We start from the raw sequence: 16,909 nt of genomic DNA, 5'->3' as shown, positions 1-16,909 counted from the left end.
TCCCCCAATGCCATGTCCCAACTTCCTCTGACACCCCCCCATGTCCCTTCCCTCCCCCAGGTGCACCTGTGGCTGAGCTCACTGCAGCGGTGCGGCAGGGGCCCCTGAGCAGTGATAGTGGACATTGAGCCACTTGCCATCCCGGCGGTGCCAGACCCGGGTCTCCTCTGACTGGCTGGTACGAGGCCGACCCTGCCCGTCGATGTACTGGGTGAGACGGATGTAGGCGATGCAAGCAGCGTCTTCCCCGATGACATGAACGTGTGGGTTCAGGATGGTGGTGTGGATGGGCTTGCTGTTCTTGGATAGGACTGCAGGGGGCAGGGCAGAGCGGTAAGCAGGAGGGGCATCAGGTTTGGGGATCTGGGCATCTTCCTCCCAGCCCGCACTTCCAAGTCTCACCCTCCAGCAACCGTTCAGAGGGTTTCCAAGTCCCCATATCACCGCCAGAGCTGAGGATACCCCATCACATTATCCAAAAAGAAGAGAAAGCTGGGTAACAATGATAATAGCAGCTACTGTTTTAATCAGGCAGTGTGCTGAGAGTTCTACATGCATAAGCTATACTCTTTGGTTGATCTTCTTGTCTCCATTATAAGATAAGGAAATAAGCTCAAGGAGGTTAACTAATTTGCTCAAATCACACGAAGTTTGAACTCAAGACTCCCTGACTCTTAAAGCCTATGGTCTATCCAGTGTGCCAGGCTGATGCTTAGATTTCATAAGAGTTGGTTTGTCCTTGATGAGGGCCACACAGAAAAATCATGAACTTAAAACACTCAAAACTGGCATGATTAAAAAACAAAGAAAGGAAAGAAAAAAGGCACCAGAGTCAACATAGAGTCCCCAAAGCATCAAGCTCAGAATATGCTCAGGGTTTCCAGGATCCTCTGGGGAAAAGACAAAAGCATTTGGATTGCCGTGATCAGAATACACTGTGCAAACTGGGTTGTTTTTATTGAGATTCACATTATAGTTCAATTCAAGTGTTATACAGAGCCCTTCCCTAGAGCTCCGATAAGCTCTGGAATTGCTGCTAGCTAAAAGAACTATTCAGATAGCCTCGGGTTTACATTTGCAGCTGAGACACAGCAGCCAGTAGAGAAAACAGTTAAGATGATGAAACTCAGGGAAGGATGGGGACGGCCAAGATAAAGTGAAAAAGAGTAAAAAATAAGGAGGGGGGAGTGTCTTTGAGAGAAGAAATCTTAAAGATGTGTGACTGGTGGCAAGAGAAGAGATAATGAATGATTCGACTTCATATCCCCCTGAGACTGTCCAAGGTGTAACTCCCCCCATCTTTCTGTCCCGGCTTTCCCATCCAAGACTTCTCCATCGCTGGATACTCAGGAGGCTCCTCACCACAACTTCCAATCCCACCAATCACCAAGAGTGCCCTGTTCACCTGCTTTCACATTCTTATCCTGGTTTTAATTTCCTTCATTGTGAAATCTGCAATAGAGATCATGTCAACCTAATTTCAAATGGCTTCCAAGCCCTCTTGGCAAAGGGCACGGCTTAAAAAAATAGAGGGGACCTAACTGTGGCGACTGGCACTGCCTAGAGGCAACTCTGGAATCTGTCAGACTTCAGAGTGCACACAGGATCTGGAGCTCTGCCTTCAGAGGTTCTAGTTTTAAGACCATCGTTGGAGCAAAAAGGAATAAGCATGCAGATCAGGGATGTGACAGGCAGGTAAAATAAGGGAAGAGCAGGCAACTGGGAAGAGGAGAAGGTGTGCAGGGACAGAGGCAGAGCGGGGAGGGGCAGGCAGGAGTGTATCAGCAGCACGAACCCACTCACGATTCTCAAAGTAAAACTTATGGAAATCCATCCCCTCCACAAGGTTACCAAGGGCCTCGGGCTCAAAGGAAGTGAGGCCTGGATCGCATATCTTCCTGCAGAGAAAAAAGCAGCCCATCAGGCCTCTATGTGAGTTACTTGTCTTCCTTCCTCGGCAGTGGCATCGTTCCATACCTGTGGACTAGGCCTGAGAAGACTGCCAAGATCTTAGGGGTCTGCCTGCTGATCTGCTCAGTCCTGCCCCTTCTGCCCACCTCCAGGACACTCTCGGTTAATGCACCAGGGTGGGCTCAATCACAGGGTGTCAACCAGGAAGGGCATTCAGGCAAGGGGCCTGGTGTTTAACTCAGATGCTTTGTGCCCATGGCTCAGCCTTTCCTTCTCCCAAGGTCCTACCTGCTTTTAGGGGGAGCAGGGAAGGCCTCAAGAGGTTACTTGGGTCTCAAGAACACAGGACTTTACTCACGTGTAGGCCTCAAAGTCCCCATTGTTGATGGCCTCAATCAGCTGTTCTGTGATCTTAATGATCTCCTGTTTTCGCACTGCAGGGGGGGAAAGAAAACAACCAGAGCTTTACCCGTGTGGGACTGGGGAAGCTCCCAAGTGACAGAGAACCCTCCCGGATCCTTCAAAGTGTTCCCTGTGATCTCTTTGACAGACATCCTTCTTCTGATTTTAAGGCTCTTTGCAGCAAGCCCAGCTTTCTCTCCATTTCCCCCTCTCTGGTGTCTGCAGAGCCAAAGACCCCTTCCTCCTGGAGCCCACTCAGTTATGGTTCTCTGACCTTTGCCTCCCTCACCGCGAACAGCCAGTTCTCAGCAAGCACTCCTGTCTCTAACAGCTGAGGAGTCTGGCATATCAGGAATACCCAATCCAAGGTCTGCATATCCCATCTCTAGCAGGTTCAACCTTTTTAAGAAGCATCTCCTAATATGGCTTTTTCCACCACCCATTCCCTTCTCTCACCCGAAGGGGCTCAGTCAGGTCTCAGTAACTCCCTCTCTCTCAGCCCTCAGTCAGTGGTCCGAACCAAGCCCTGGGCAGCAGCCAGCCAGAGAGCAGAATCCAGCCCGGGATGAGAGCTCCAAGAAGGGTGAAGAGAGCCCTAGGATGGATGCTTAATTCTCTTCACTGTATTCATTTCCTTCACAGGTTTATAGGGCTTTTCTGGGATAAGGAGTCTTAGAACTGTAAAAACTCTTCTCCTGACAGCCTCTCACCAGAGAGACAGCTCTGTTTACCCTGGACAAGCTTTGGAAAAGCTGTAAATCTCATACCAGCTCTCATTCCAGGATGAGTCCCTCAGGAAAACCTAGGCAAGGTTCAGGCTGACAGGCAGGCAGAGTTGGTGTCCTAAGAGACCCCCACCCCGGGCCCCAAGCCAAGGGACTGCTGGTGACGTCCTGCACTCACAGGCAGCTCACCTACAGGGAGCGCCACTATCAGCAGAGGACACCCGCCACGTTAAGGGATGGCTCAGAATGAACTCAGGCTAACCCTGACTGGAACCCCAAACTGGCACAGGCCACACAGAAGCGAGAGGCTGCAAGACAAATGTAAGCATTAGAATGGCCCCACCACGGCACAGCTGGGCCAGCACAACCAAGGAGCACGGCCGGGAGGGGGTAGCGCAGGCAAAGGGACAGCCAGGAGGGGCCCCACAGCCACCAGCCGTTATCAGGCAGGTGAGTCAACAGTACATTAGGGGAACCAACAAGTTCTGTCCACATTCTGAAGAGGGAAGCCAGCACACACACACATACACACACATACACAAACACACAAAACACGTACACACCCCATCTCCAACCCACCAAACCCATCTGGAGCACCTGACTGGGACCCTATGGGTGAAGATTACATTTAGAGATTCTAAAAGGAGAGATGGTAGGAAGAAAAGAATCAGGCAAAGGCACCCTCTACACAGACAACTAAACAAACATAAACAAGAGCTACCAATTATCGAGGAAGGCATCACCATATCAAGACTTTATCTTTTTCATTAATGTAAATGAAGTACCACTATATTCCCATTTTACAAATAAGGAAACCGAAGGTTGGGCAGGCTAAGCAACTTCCCACATTTTTGAAGGTTGTGTAGCTGGGATTTAAACTCAGGTTTGTCTCATCCTGAACCCCATGCTCTTTATCATGATGTAGTGCTGAGCCTCAGAAAACACCATATCCCCCCCACATTGTTTCTCAGCTCTTCCATGTTTCCCGGTACCCCCACCACACCACCTGGGACCTGACTTCTCACTCTGCCCTTCCTCCTGGCTCAGTGCTGACCTGGGAAGGCCCAAAGCATATCCCAGTGGCTTTCTACTCCCTCCCTCCAGGCCAGTAACTTCTACTTACTCATCTTGTATTTGTTTGGGCCTAGTCTCAGAGGCTGCTAGCTAATTTGCACCCCCACCCCCCACCTGGTCATAACAGTGCCTCCAAACAGCTCCCCACCCCTGCTAGAGGCCCTGCTCCCAAAGCTAGAAGCTAGCTAAGACAGACAGCTGGGCTGGGCTGAAGCTCTGGTGGGGATCCCTGAGAGGACTTCAGGACGAGCCAGGGAGATGGAAGCCAGAACGTGCCTCCCTCACACTTACTGGCGGAGGAGCAGAGAGAAGGCTGGGGCTGCATGCCTGCAGAGGGGGCTGTTCTGTCCCGGGAGCTCCGTCCTTCAGGCCCCGAGCTGCCATTCCCAGTGCGGAGTGGGGCAGCTAGCCAGCCAGGGCAGGGCAGGGCAAGGCAGAGCAGCCAAAACAAACAGAACAAGGCAGATGAGCGAGCAAGCCGGACAGGACCCGAGCCCGTGGCCCTGCAGAGCCGGGGCAAGGGGGCACCTCAGGCTGCCGTGGACTCTGGACCACAACCCACGCCGCTGCCTCTGCCAGAGAGGCCTCCCAGCTGAGAGCCCCAGAAAGGTACCAGGCCCTGGGCCTGTGGCTTCCAGAGGAGCCTTAAGACAGCCTGTTTAAGAGGTTTAACAGGTTGTCCACAACGGGAAGGGGTCCTAGGGTACTGGGACACAGGGTCCAGAGGCCAGCAGTGAAGGTACCTCCTACTCTGCTAGCATCCCCAGAACTGAATTTATCTGACCTTAATCCCAGAAGCCCTGGAGGTCCTATTCTTTTGTGCTTTCTCTCTCTATATATATATTTTTTTTTGATTCCCAAAGGTTTGGCGTCCCTTTATTCCCCTGGGTATGCTCTCAGCTCTGTCCTAAAACATTCCTCCACCTTTTCTGATAGCCTCATCTAAGGAAGGGAGCAATTCCAGAGGACCAAACTGAAGAGCCAGGACAGAGAGTCCCAGTGAATTCGACCCTATCTCCCTCCCACACCCCTGGCATCCTGGCTCCGAGCTCAGGCTGATGCTTCTCACAAGACCACCAGGAGGCGGCCAGATGTGGATTCACAGATATCACATCAGTCCCCACGCCATCAGTCATGCCAAGGCTTTCTGTCTAGGGTGACCAACTCATCACAGCTTGCCCAGGACTGGCCTTGCTTAAAACGGGAAAGTTCCCCATCTTGGGAATCCCCTCAGTAGTCCTGGAAAAATCAGAATGACTGGTCGCCTCAATTATGACTCACAACACTTGTGGGGTACGTCTGCAGTGATGCAGGATGCCTCTGTTCTGGGATGTTCCATCATTATAAGCAATAAGAACAGCTCTCTGAGCCCTGGCCCTGGATAGGCTCAGAAAAAAAATCTAGTTTGGCTATTTTAGACTTGGGCTCTTTTCCAGCCCAGCAATACCAGATGGGGCCACCTATCTTGGCCCACAGAAAGCAGCCTTCTCCTGAGGTATAAGGAGCTACTGGTCCCAGCTCTGGGAGCAGACAAGGCAGGTGCCACCCTGGAGACAGGAGACATGGGTCACTGCTGAGTCCACTCCCCAGCAGGGGCCCAGCACCTACCTTTGAGGTCCTCATCTTCTGTGGTGGTGTTGCAGCTCTCTGTAGAGCCCTGTAGGCCAAAAAGAACATGTTTCTATACGCTCAGGCCCTTGGACAGTGGGGGAGCCAAGCAGAACAAAAGCAGATTATGTGCCCCTACAGGAAGTACAAAGAAGACTCACAGAAAGTTCTACTTCCACACTTGCCATCTGACACCTACAAAATTCTGGATTCCCAAGATCCCTCCCAAATCTGCTCCTGTTCCATCCCCAGTTTTCTGCCTTTTGGTAAATGGTATCATCTACCTAGTCACTTTGGCTAAAACCTAGAATATCCTTGATGGTTCTCTTTCTCGCTTTCCCTCCCAATTGATCTAAAATTAAATCCATCAGTTCTAACTCCCAAATAAAACCTGTCTTACCTCTTCCATTGCACAGTTACAATGTCTGAGTCTCAGCTACCACCATCTTGCATCTGAATTATTACAATGGCTTCCTGTTCTCCTGCTTCCACTTTTACCTCCTCTCTGGAGTTTCTGCCCATCACATCACAGTGATTTTTCAAAGCATAAATCAGATTATATTACTCTCCTGCTTAGAATGCCAATGGTTTCTCATTGCTGCTTGAATAAGATGCAAACTTTTACAAGGCCCTAGGCAGACAGCAGCCCTGTCTGCTTCTCCAACCTCATTGCCTCCTACCACTCTCCCCCTTGCTGACCACACTCTAGGTTCTGCTTGATCTTTTTCATTCTTTATGGAGGCTGAGCCTTGGCACTTGGTTCCCTTTGCCTAGGGCACTCAGCCTCAGTTTGCCTGGCTGCCTCCTTCCCATCATTCAGGGTTCAGTTCAAATATCTTCCTTCCCTGACCACTTAATTAAAGGTCCTGGTCACTCTCTTTCTCTTTACTTTGCACTGTTTCCTATATAGCACTTATCGCAAGCAGACTTTATCTTACCTATTTCCTTATTGGCCTATTATCTGTCTCCCCTCCCTTTCCCTCAAACACCCAAACTGTCTGCGGACAGAGACTTTGTCTTGTCACCTCTTGTCATGGCATCCAGAGTCATGGACGGTATCTGGGCTCAATGAATAGTTACTAGATATCAGTGAAAACAAGAAGACAAGGTTACTGAGAGCATACAGGGGTGAGGCAATGGATAATGCGCTAGGTTCTGATTATAATCTTGCTTCTGTTGTCTTTTTTTTTTTTTAAGCTAACATTTACTCTCATTTAAACTTCACAACTCACAGAGGAAGGTTCTGTTACTAACCCCAGTTTACAAAGAAAGACACTGAGATGCAGAGAGGGTAAGTGACTTGCCCAGTGGTACACAGCCAGAATTCAAACCCAGTCTGTCTAACCACAGAGCCTGAGCTCAGAATCACTAAGGCATAATGCCCTTTCTAGGAATGCAGAGAGCAAACTGGCACACACTACCCCAACCCAGGTGTGCAGCCTGACCCAGAAGGCAGGAGACAGACTCAGGAGCCACTCACCTTGATCCCATCTGTAGCATTGTGCACCACGGTGGTTTGTGGCTCCTGGGAGAGAAGATGAGAATTACCCTTCTGACTTGGGGACAGACTAAAGCTCTTCCCTGAGGGACCCTAACCCCATCTTCGTCCTCCTATAGACCCCCGGATGGCCGTCGAGGCCTGGCCATCAGCTCTTCCCAGGAGACAAAATATTCTGGCTCAACTGGGGTCCAAGGTGGCTAGGACCTGGACTGAAGGAGGGGCCTGGCACTTAGTGAAAGCAGGTGCCAGGGGAGCCAAGCAGAGCAGGGCCTCTGGGCTTGAGTCCTGCTGGTTCTGAATGGAGGTCCCAGAGGAGTCTCTGGGGCAAGTCTCTGTGAGACTGAGGGCACAGGTCAGGCCCCATAAGTTTGTTCACCAAGGGGTGCGCAGGAGGCAGGGACCAAGGGGGAGCAAATGATGAGGACTTCCAGAAAGACCCGGAAATGACCCCCCCAGGGAGCTGCCAGCTTCCCCCACCTTCTGCCTTCCCCAGAGTTCCTGTAATTACAGCAACCCGTTGGGTAGCATGAGGGTCCAAAGGAAGTAAAGGAGAAGCAGGTACAATTATCCCTCCCTTACCCCCATTATCCCCCCTGCTAACTCTCCAGCCACAGTGAATAGAGGGAGCTTTGAAGATACACAGAGCCTGGGAAGAACTCAGACAGCATGGGGCACTCCAGGAACCCAGAGACCTCTGCGCCGTCCAGCGGTGGAGGACCCCAGCTCTCCTTCCTGTTTCTGGCTTTGCAAGAGGCTGAGGTAAGCTTTATAAGGAGGCCTCCGAGAACTGATGTACAGGTCCCAAGAAAGCTTCTTCCCTCTCCTTTTATAAGTGACTCACCTTCCTGGCCCACGCAGCAGACCCATTAGGGGTTAACTGAGAGCCCTGATCACTCTCCCCGACACCCCCCAGCAGTGAAAGGAGCAAGGGCAGCGGTTCTGCCATGCAGGAGGGGCATGGCCAAGCGGGACAATGAATGGGGGGCGGGGTTCTAAGGGGCAGTACACAAAGCAGCCTGCACTAACAGGGATGGAGAAAGGAAAAAGGCCAAGGAGGCCTGGGAAGAGGAGCAAGAGGAGGAAGAGGGAAGAAGCAGGAAGCAGCCAGGGGCAGAGGCAGAGAAGCTGTAGTCAGGAGGTACCATGGCCGTCTGCAAGGGCGCAGGCTCTTGGGCTGGGTTTACGAGACTGTTTTTGTTGTTGCTCTGTGGCTGAGACAAGAAAACAGATGGTTTAGTTCCTCCAGAGTCACCAAAGCAGCTCAGGTTTGACTCCCAGACCTCCCTTGTCCCCCGGTCTGGCCCGGAGGGGTGGGTCCTGAGGCGGCCTCCATCACGCTAGGCGGATAGGCACAATGGTTGGAGAGGTGATGAGAGGAAGGGGGCATTTGGAGGGGCCCAGAGACCTAGCTCTGGAGGCATCCCCAGCGTGAGACCAGCCCAAAGGTTTGATTTAAAGCATCTCTCCAGAAATCTCTGCTTATGTCAGGTGCCGTGTCACTACGCGATCACACTTCACCCAGAGAAATTCAGGATCTCCTTCCCACTTTATAGGGGAAAGAAGGTTGGTTTATAAGAAAGTAGAACAAAGGTCAGAAACTCTGGGTCACATATCTGTGGACAGCCTCCTGATGCCCTTTACAACCTGCCACCTGAATTTCCTTCCCCTTAAAATACCAGATTGATGCCTGACCTGAAACAGAGAGGAATGAGAAAAGAAAGAATGGCTGGCTTGGGAGATGGTGCTCAGAGAGGCAAGGGGTGGAATTCGACTGTGGGTACAAAAATGCATCCACCGACCCCCAGGGAGCAGAGACAAGGCTGTGCTGTTCAAATTTCAGCCAGATAAATCCTAGGCTTGATCGGCGGTAGCGAGGGCAGAGCTCCACAAAGGGGGCAGATAAATCCAGTGGGGGCTGCAGCTGCAGTCCCAGGACCCAGACCCCAGCACCCAGGAAGAGTTGGCCACCCAGCAGGCCAACATTCTTGATGACAGCACAACCAGGGATATCTTCTCGCCTTTCAAAACCTGACACTGAATGGCATGGCAGATGGGGGAGGAGGATGGAGAGGAAGGGGTCCAACCACCTGGGTTGCGAGGCACATCGATGTTCCCTGCCTCTTAAGATTCCCTGACCAACACACTCAGTCTCAGTGGGAGGCCCCATGGAGTTGACAGCCACAGAAGGACAGCCTGATGCTTCAATAGGCAAAGTCAAATGCACGGCTGCTGCCTCTGGATGGGGTACAAATGAGGTTGCATGGACAGCTACAATCCACCTCTCTACTAGGACATGCAGAGAGCTACTTCTTGCTTACTGGCCTCTTTTAAGGCCCCTGGGACCAGACCTTAAGCCATCCAACCTAAGTTTGCTGTCAATGGCTGAGTTGTCCCCAAACCCAAGACGAGGCACGGAACCCCAAGCCAGGTACCAAATGCTAATGACTCCACTGAACTCTGTAGGCTGGAAAAGATGAAGGCAGGGTCCCAGGAATAGTCAGGACTGGGTCTAAACTCACTTCCATTCCAGCCAGGAAGCAGAGTCCTCCTAGCTCAGCTGTGAATGCCCATGTCCTATTTGGGGCTGATTGGAGGTTTCCCTTCCTGTAAGACCCTACTGAGAGAAAGACTCCCTGTTGGGGCAAGGATTCCAGGGTATCCATGATACCTGCCACATCTGCAGAGGGCTGGATGTCACAAGTGGCCACACCTCTGGTTTTAATGGATGATTTTATAATGACCCAGGCTGCTATGTCCTCCTTGGTGCCCTGTTTCCCATGAGAAAGATGAGGCATCCACTTTAGTGTTTTAGCTGCTCCCCCTAAGGGCTGGGTGGGAAGAAAGAAATACTGGGCAGTCTGATAATGGGTACCTGTATAGGGGAAAAGGCCAGGAGGGCAGGGCTCAGACTCGAGAACCTACAACCAGCTCCTCTAACTAATGCATAGATGCCACTGGTTGCCAGTCTGCAAGAAGAGGCTGCTCATGTTCAGAGAACCCAGGTCTCTCCTGAGCAACCATAAGCCAGTTGAGTCCTTCTCTGTGCTTACCGCCTGGCCCCAAGTCTGGACCAGCTTTGCTCCCTGCCTTGGGCTGCAGGGGTCACAGTTCAATCTCCACACAGAGGGTCCTGCGCCACACATTTCAATGCCCGTATCTTAGGCCACTGGGTGACCCTGGGCAAAGGCGCCCTCCTGGCAGGCCAGGCCGCACTTGCCCACACGGCACAGACATGCAGTGAGGATGAGTGAAGCACACGCAGATGGCAGAATGGGGTTGCGTGGCCGGCAGGCGGGCGCAGGCAGCATGGAGTGGGCAGATGGGTGGGCAGGCAAGGCTCACCATTAGGTGCACGCTGGAACTCGACTTCCTTTTCTGGACACACCACGCAAAAGGGAAAGAGAAGGGGAGAGAGGAGGTAAGAAGAGAAGCACAGAGACACTGCAGATTAGTGCACCAGCCCGGGCTGTGCATCAGCAGAGGGGCTGGGGGAGGTAGGAAGGGTGAGAGCAGAAGAAGGAGAATTGGAGTCCAGCATCAGAGGGGTTAAGACAGCACCTGGACAAACAAGCACACACACTCCCCAGACCCTAGGAGGGAAGAACTCTTCTGCCATCAGGTTCACAAATACAAATTTCCTATATTCTGAGCTGTCTTAGCCTTGCTCAGAGCTTCTTAATTAAGGAGGTGAAGTTACAAGCCTATCAGGGTAAGTAACATTTTGCTGCAAATTCACAGGTTTGGATATTATAAGGCTAGCTCACATAAGAGGGTATTTATTTTTTCTCATTATTAGATCTACTGAAATTTAAGTAAACAGCGACCAGGTAAGCAGCTGAAGCTACTATAGGCTGTCCTTGGCTTTGATACATTTTGACTTTTGAACCTAGACTTTTTTGGCTGCAGCCTTAAAACTACTCTTCAGATAAAGATGTTTGAGCCTTTGAAAATCATGATAAGCAGTTCGATTTTGGCATCATCTTCTTTGTTGATATGGCCCACAAAGAAGATTTGAATGTTTTATTGCACTTTGCAATTAGTGGAAAATGGAAAAATTAAAGTGCTGGTGCGTAAAAGTACAGGTCTCATAAAGAGACAAAGATGTAAATCACAGGGAATGCTGAGAGCAGCAAATCTTTAGCCTCAATTAGATGCTTACTGGACTTTATGTTCAAATGTGAAAGGAGCACAAAATTAAAGACCACATGAAACAGTGAAAATATATCTCAGAAGATTGTGTTTTAAAAAGGTGAAGGGTAATTAAGAATTTTATAATTAGCTCTCTGGGAGAAAGAACTCCCCTTGGAACATGTCATCTATTGTTCAACTTTTGCTCATTTGTTTAACTGCATTCAACAAGTACTTAGGTTAGGGCTATTAGAGGCATGGGGGATGGAGCAGTGAACTTATCAGATAAATGTTCTTATCTTCAAGGAGCTTACATTCTACTTCAGAAGACATTTTTTGTGAATACATTACATTCAAAAGAAGAGAACTGAAAGTATTAAAAGAATGATCCACAAAAGACTAGCATTAACCTTTCATATATGTTCAAATATGAGATTTTATTTCTAAAAGTATCCCTCAGAAAAGAGGTAGTTACCTTACATTCAGATATGTACTTATCCCTTTATTCAGCTAGACTGTGAATTCCTTGGGAGAAGGTCCATATCTTATTTATTTTTGTAATCTCTTTAAGGCAAAATGCTTTAAGATTAGTATAAAATCAACAAGTGTTGAGTTGAACTAGGTTTACTGACCCTGGGTTTTTCCCCAGGCTAAAGCAGAACGTAGGTTTCTAACTTGCCATGAATCATGGCAGTTAAAACTCTTCTGGGGGCTCTCAAGAGGCTGATACTGGTTTTGGTTATTTTCAGGGGCTTGTGGTCAAAGATTACCACAGGTAGCTTTTACCTGGACCTTGCCTTAGGCTGAAGATGTTCAGCTTCAACCTAAGAGGGAATATGTTCCCAGCTGTCTCCTAGCTGGTTTCCTTTTTTCTAAACTACCCTGCATGAAACCCTCTGCTAATCATTTTCCACTCAAAGACTGTTTCAGACTTTAGTGGATTTCTTTAAACCCCTCTCTCCTTTCTTTCACGTTTTTGCCCTCAGCCACACACAGCTGGGATCCTTCTCAAGCAGCACACAACCAGCACTGTTCAAATTCCAAATACTTCTAAAGAACCTTATCTCATTTTTATTTAAAAATTAACTAAATGAAACAAATAATAAAAAAGGGTTCAAGCCTCCTTTGGCTACTTAATTTAAACAAATAAATATTCACAGAATATTTGAGAAAGTAGTAATAACCTTTCTTCTCTTCTGGTTTTTTTATTTTTTAAAGATGAGATGGCCATATGCCCTGGGACTAACAGAATATGTAAATTGTCCTAGACTGTGGGTCTCTTTGAACCCAAGAGTATATCCCCTCAAGTCTTACCCTCACAGCTGCTGTCACTCTTCCACAGACCCTGGGTTACTGGCATCCATCTTCGAAGAAACCTAAACAGAATCTGAAGTCCCCATATCAAAGGGCACAAGGTAAACTAGCTGCTCCAACCAACGCTAACATTTCTAGCGTCTTGCAGAAAGCTTCCAAGTAGAGAGAAAGAAAACTCCCTAAAGACACTTCCACAGCAGCAATTGGAGAAGGCGGAGTTGGGAAAGGAAGATGGAGTCTGCAAAGAATGATTCAGTATACTGAAAGCAATGTTACAGGCCTCCCTTATAGCACTGATCACCACCCTCAGCTTTCAAAAGGGAACAGAAAGGCTGAACTCTGCACATCTTGCTTTGTCCTCCCCTTTTTTCTTCCTTGGCACTTTCACCCAACCATGCCATGTTTGTGATGGTTATTTTCATGTATCAGCTTGGCTAGGTCATAGGGTCCAGTTGTTTGGTCAAGCACTGGCCTACTTGTTACTGTGAAGGCATTTCATAAATGGGACTTGCATCTACAATCAGTTGATTGCATCTATAATCAATAAAGGAGTGTGGGTAATCTCCTTATCCAATCAGTTGGACATCTTAAAAGTGAGAACTGAGGGTTTCAGAGGTCAGAAGAATTCTGCCTCAACTTCAACATCAGCTCCTGCAGAAATTTCCAGCCAGCAGCCTGCCTTATGGAATTCAGACTTGTCAGTCCCCATGGTTGCATGAGTCAATTCCTTACAATAAATCTCTTAATATGCGTATGTATGCTTATGTGTATGTGTATAAAGCTGTCACTGCTTCATTTCAGGTCCTATTTTTTTTTCCTTTCTTTTAGCTATACAAAAGCTACCTTAAGTTCCTAGAATCATGCTGATGCAAACTTCTATATTTTCACATGTGCTTTTCCCTCTGCAGGAATATCCCCATGCCTCTCCATGCCTTACCCTGGCAAAATCCAAACTCATTTCACAGGCGCCTCCTTTAAGAAGATTTCCTGTTCTGGCTCAGACACTTATCTCTATGCTGCCACGGTGGCTGCCCTATAGACACTTCCCTCATAGATCTTATCAGACTGCACCGAACTGTAGTTTCCTCCTCTCTCTCCCAGTGTAAACACCTCAGAAGGCAGAATATATTGCTGTGCTCCTTGGCACTCTAATAAAAGTTGGCCAAGTGAGTCAACTCACGTGGTTCCCAAATCTACAACTCCAGTGCTGAGTTCTTCCCTGGGCTTCCACTAAGTATTTTCCCTCTTTCTCTAAATCTCAGTACAGTCAAAACAAAGCTCCCTTGGTATAATCCAGGAATGCCTAGAGTGTATTATGATAGTGACTAAATGTACAAATTTAAAAATGTTTTTTTGCATGAGGAAGAACAAAGGAATGTCAATACTGCAGGGTGTTGAAAATAGATGGTAATTAATATGTTAAAACTTTAACTTATGTGTGAGACTAAAGCAAAAAATGTTTATTTGGTACAAAATTTATATTTTGACTAGTGCATTTCCTAATATAACTTATATGGACAACTTAACACCATAAGTACACCATAAGTACATGGAACCTTGAGTAGGGCATGAGATTTTGTAAGTTTGTCCAGAGTGATGCCCCGATAAATCCCAGAGTGATTTGAACAGTGAATAAAAAGTATTTTCAAAGCCCCCTTGGGGGAATGGCGAGAAAGGGGGAAAACTCAACTTCCCCAAGTGGAGAATTCTTGATATCCTCACAAGCTGTAGGGACAACAAAAGCAATAGGCAGAGCCCTCAATCTGGGAGGTTGTTCATGTGAAACTTAATCCTGCAAAGGATAGGCTAAGCCTACTTAAAATTAGGCCTAAGAGTCACCCCCAAGAGAACCTCTTTTGTTGCTCAGATGTGGCCTCGCTCTCTCTCAGCCAACACAACAAGCAAACTCACTGCCCTCCCTTTCTCTATATAGGACATGACTCCTAGGGGTGTGGACCTTTCTGGCAACGTGGGACAGAAATCATAGAATGAGTTGGGACTCAGCATCAAGGGATTGAGAAAACTTTCTCCACCAAAAGGAGACAGAGAGAAACGAGACGAAATAAAGTGTCAATGGCTGAGGGATTCCAGAGTCCAGAGGTTATCCTGGAGGTTATTTTTAAACATTACATAGATATCATCTTTTTAGTTAAGGTGTAATGGAGAGGCTGGAGGGAACTGCCTGAAAATGTAGAGCTGTGTTCCAGTAGCCATGTTTCTTGAAGATGATTGTATAATGATATAGCTTTTGCAATGTGACTGTATGATTGTGAAAACCTTGTGTCTGATGCTCCTTTTATCTACTTTATCAACAGATGAGTAAAACATACGGATTAAAAAGAAATAGGGCGGGCCACAGTGGCTCAGCAGGCAAGAATGGTTGCCTGCCATGCCAGAGGACCCGGGTTCGATTCCCAGTGCCTGTCCATGTGAAAAAAAAAAGAAAGAAAAGAAAAAAGAAAGAAATAATAGGGGAACAAATGTTAAAATAAATTTAGTAGATTGAAATGCTAATGATCAATGAAAGGGAGGTGTATGGGGTATGGTATGCATGGATTTTTTTTTCTTTTTCGAGTTGATGCAAATGTTCTAAGAAATGATCATGATGATGAATATACAACTATGTGATGATATTGTGAGTTACTGATTATATAACAAGAATGGAATGATCATATGGTAAGAATGTTTCTGTTTGTATGTTGAATGAAAAAAAAGCTCCTTCTTCATTAAGGGGGGGTATTAAACAAACTTATGTGTGTGAAGTAACAGAACTGTAGGCCAAAAATGTCACTTTTACAGTACGTTAATTAAAAAAATAAAATAAAAATTTCAACATCAAAACAAAACAACTCTTCTTCTCTTCTCACCTATAGAGGCATTCCTTCCCAATTACTCCCATTTCTAGCAGAGGTAGGTGCCACCATTCAAGGATAGAAACTTTGTGTTATCTTTGATAGCTCCTTTTTTTCCCCAGAAAATCCACATTATTATTGATATTATTATCCACATTTTGATATTATTATTGATATTAATATAATATTATTGATATTATTATCCACATTATTATTATATAAAATATAAAGCTCTAAAAGAATTCATCATATATGTATACTGAATATGTATTTTTGGTTTAGATCAGTGATATTAACCAGCACAGTGTGGCCCAGTCAAGGATATTTGAAAATCTGTGGGGGCATTTTTGGTGGTCCCACAACTTGGGATGCAATTGGCATGAAATTCTTTAGAGCTATGGATGCTAAGTGACTTGGACCTGTCCCAGCTTAAATGCCAGCAGTCCCTGGCCTTTATCAGAAATGAAAGTAATTGTGTTTTTATGATAGTCTGCTTATTTAACACAGCCAAGACTTTAATAAACTCTTTGCCTCTTCCTCACTGGCTCACTTTGAAAGGCTCCACTGAGGTTGAATCTGCGTCAGATTTAATTTTTTTCACTTTGAAGAACAGGTTTTTTTAAGATATATTCACATACAATAAAAGCCATCCAAAGTGTACAATCAGCTCCTTTTTTGTTTGTTTTAACTCCCCCCCCCCATCCAACGTGGACTTCTTTTGATGCATCTGTATTCAGAGCTGATATTCCCAGCACTCATGGATACAGAGGACCAGTTACTACAGTCATACATATTCTGACAGGGTGGTGCCTATGCTCTCCTGCAGCTTAAATATTTTGACTGTTACCCCTTTGCATCTCTCATCACCTTTTCCTCTCTATCCTATACCCAGATTACAACAACTCCTCACTGATAGACGGATTTCCTCCTTTTCTCTTTTCACCCTTACACCGGAGGCCAGATCTTCCTTAAATACTGCTCTTACCATGGCTTCCCTGGTCAGTGGTCCAGAGCGTCCCCCAGCTGACATACAAAATGCCAAATCCTCCGCAGCACATTTCACATCCTTCTATCACACACCCCATGTTCCAATGAGGCAGAGAACAACAAACGCGTAATAGAACCCATAAAAATACTTGCCGCTGTTTTTAAGTTACAGAAGCCATTCATAGTCATTTTTAAGAAAACACATAAGTGTGCAAGGTGGCAAAGAAAAGCATGTCTCCCCCACCCTGCACTCACCTCCAGTCCCAATTCCTAGTGGCCGTCGCCAACATGATTCAAATCTTCCCACTTCCCTTAAGTGTTCTCTAGTAAGCTTTTTCCCAGAGCTTCTTGGACTGAGCCATCACACTTAGGGTTCGTATACCATATACCACTCAGTGCTTAGCTGA

The 16,909-nt window shown here is 47.3% G+C and overlaps 1 protein-coding gene and 1 long non-coding RNA gene across 18 annotated transcripts in view; one reads left to right on the top strand and one right to left on the bottom strand.

Annotated features, from left to right (window-relative positions):
• Positions 1-16,909, bottom strand: part of CAMK2G (calcium/calmodulin dependent protein kinase II gamma) — a 55,559-nt gene that overhangs the window by 2,450 nt on the left and 36,200 nt on the right. For 2 of the 17 annotated variants that reach the window (XM_077124872.1, XM_077124875.1), the window contains 7 exons: positions 10,564-10,596; positions 7,201-7,245; positions 5,721-5,769; positions 4,404-4,517; positions 2,270-2,345; positions 1,804-1,898; positions 67-311 (listed from right to left, as the gene is read on the bottom strand). In XM_077124872.1, the coding sequence (XP_076980987.1) occupies positions 79-311; positions 1,804-1,898; positions 2,270-2,345; positions 4,404-4,517; positions 5,721-5,769; positions 7,201-7,245; positions 10,564-10,596 (645 nt within the window). In that variant the 3' untranslated portion in view covers positions 67-78. The other 15 variants (XM_077124871.1, XM_077124873.1, XM_077124878.1 and 12 more) reach the window with 10 other exon arrangements.
• LOC143653697 (uncharacterized) lies at positions 4,578-15,459 on the top strand. Its single transcript, XR_013161485.1, has 4 exons — positions 4,578-4,721; positions 6,918-7,011; positions 7,830-7,980; positions 14,597-15,459. It is a non-coding gene; the product is annotated as an uncharacterized LOC143653697 (long non-coding RNA).

The sequence above is a fragment of the Tamandua tetradactyla genome, chromosome 13, assembly GCF_023851605.1.
Source record: "Tamandua tetradactyla isolate mTamTet1 chromosome 13, mTamTet1.pri, whole genome shotgun sequence".
In the NCBI taxonomy this organism is placed as follows: domain Eukaryota; kingdom Metazoa; phylum Chordata; class Mammalia; order Pilosa; family Myrmecophagidae; genus Tamandua; species Tamandua tetradactyla.
Note: the sequence above shows the minus strand (reverse complement) of the source record. Positions and strands in the feature narration are given on the sequence as shown.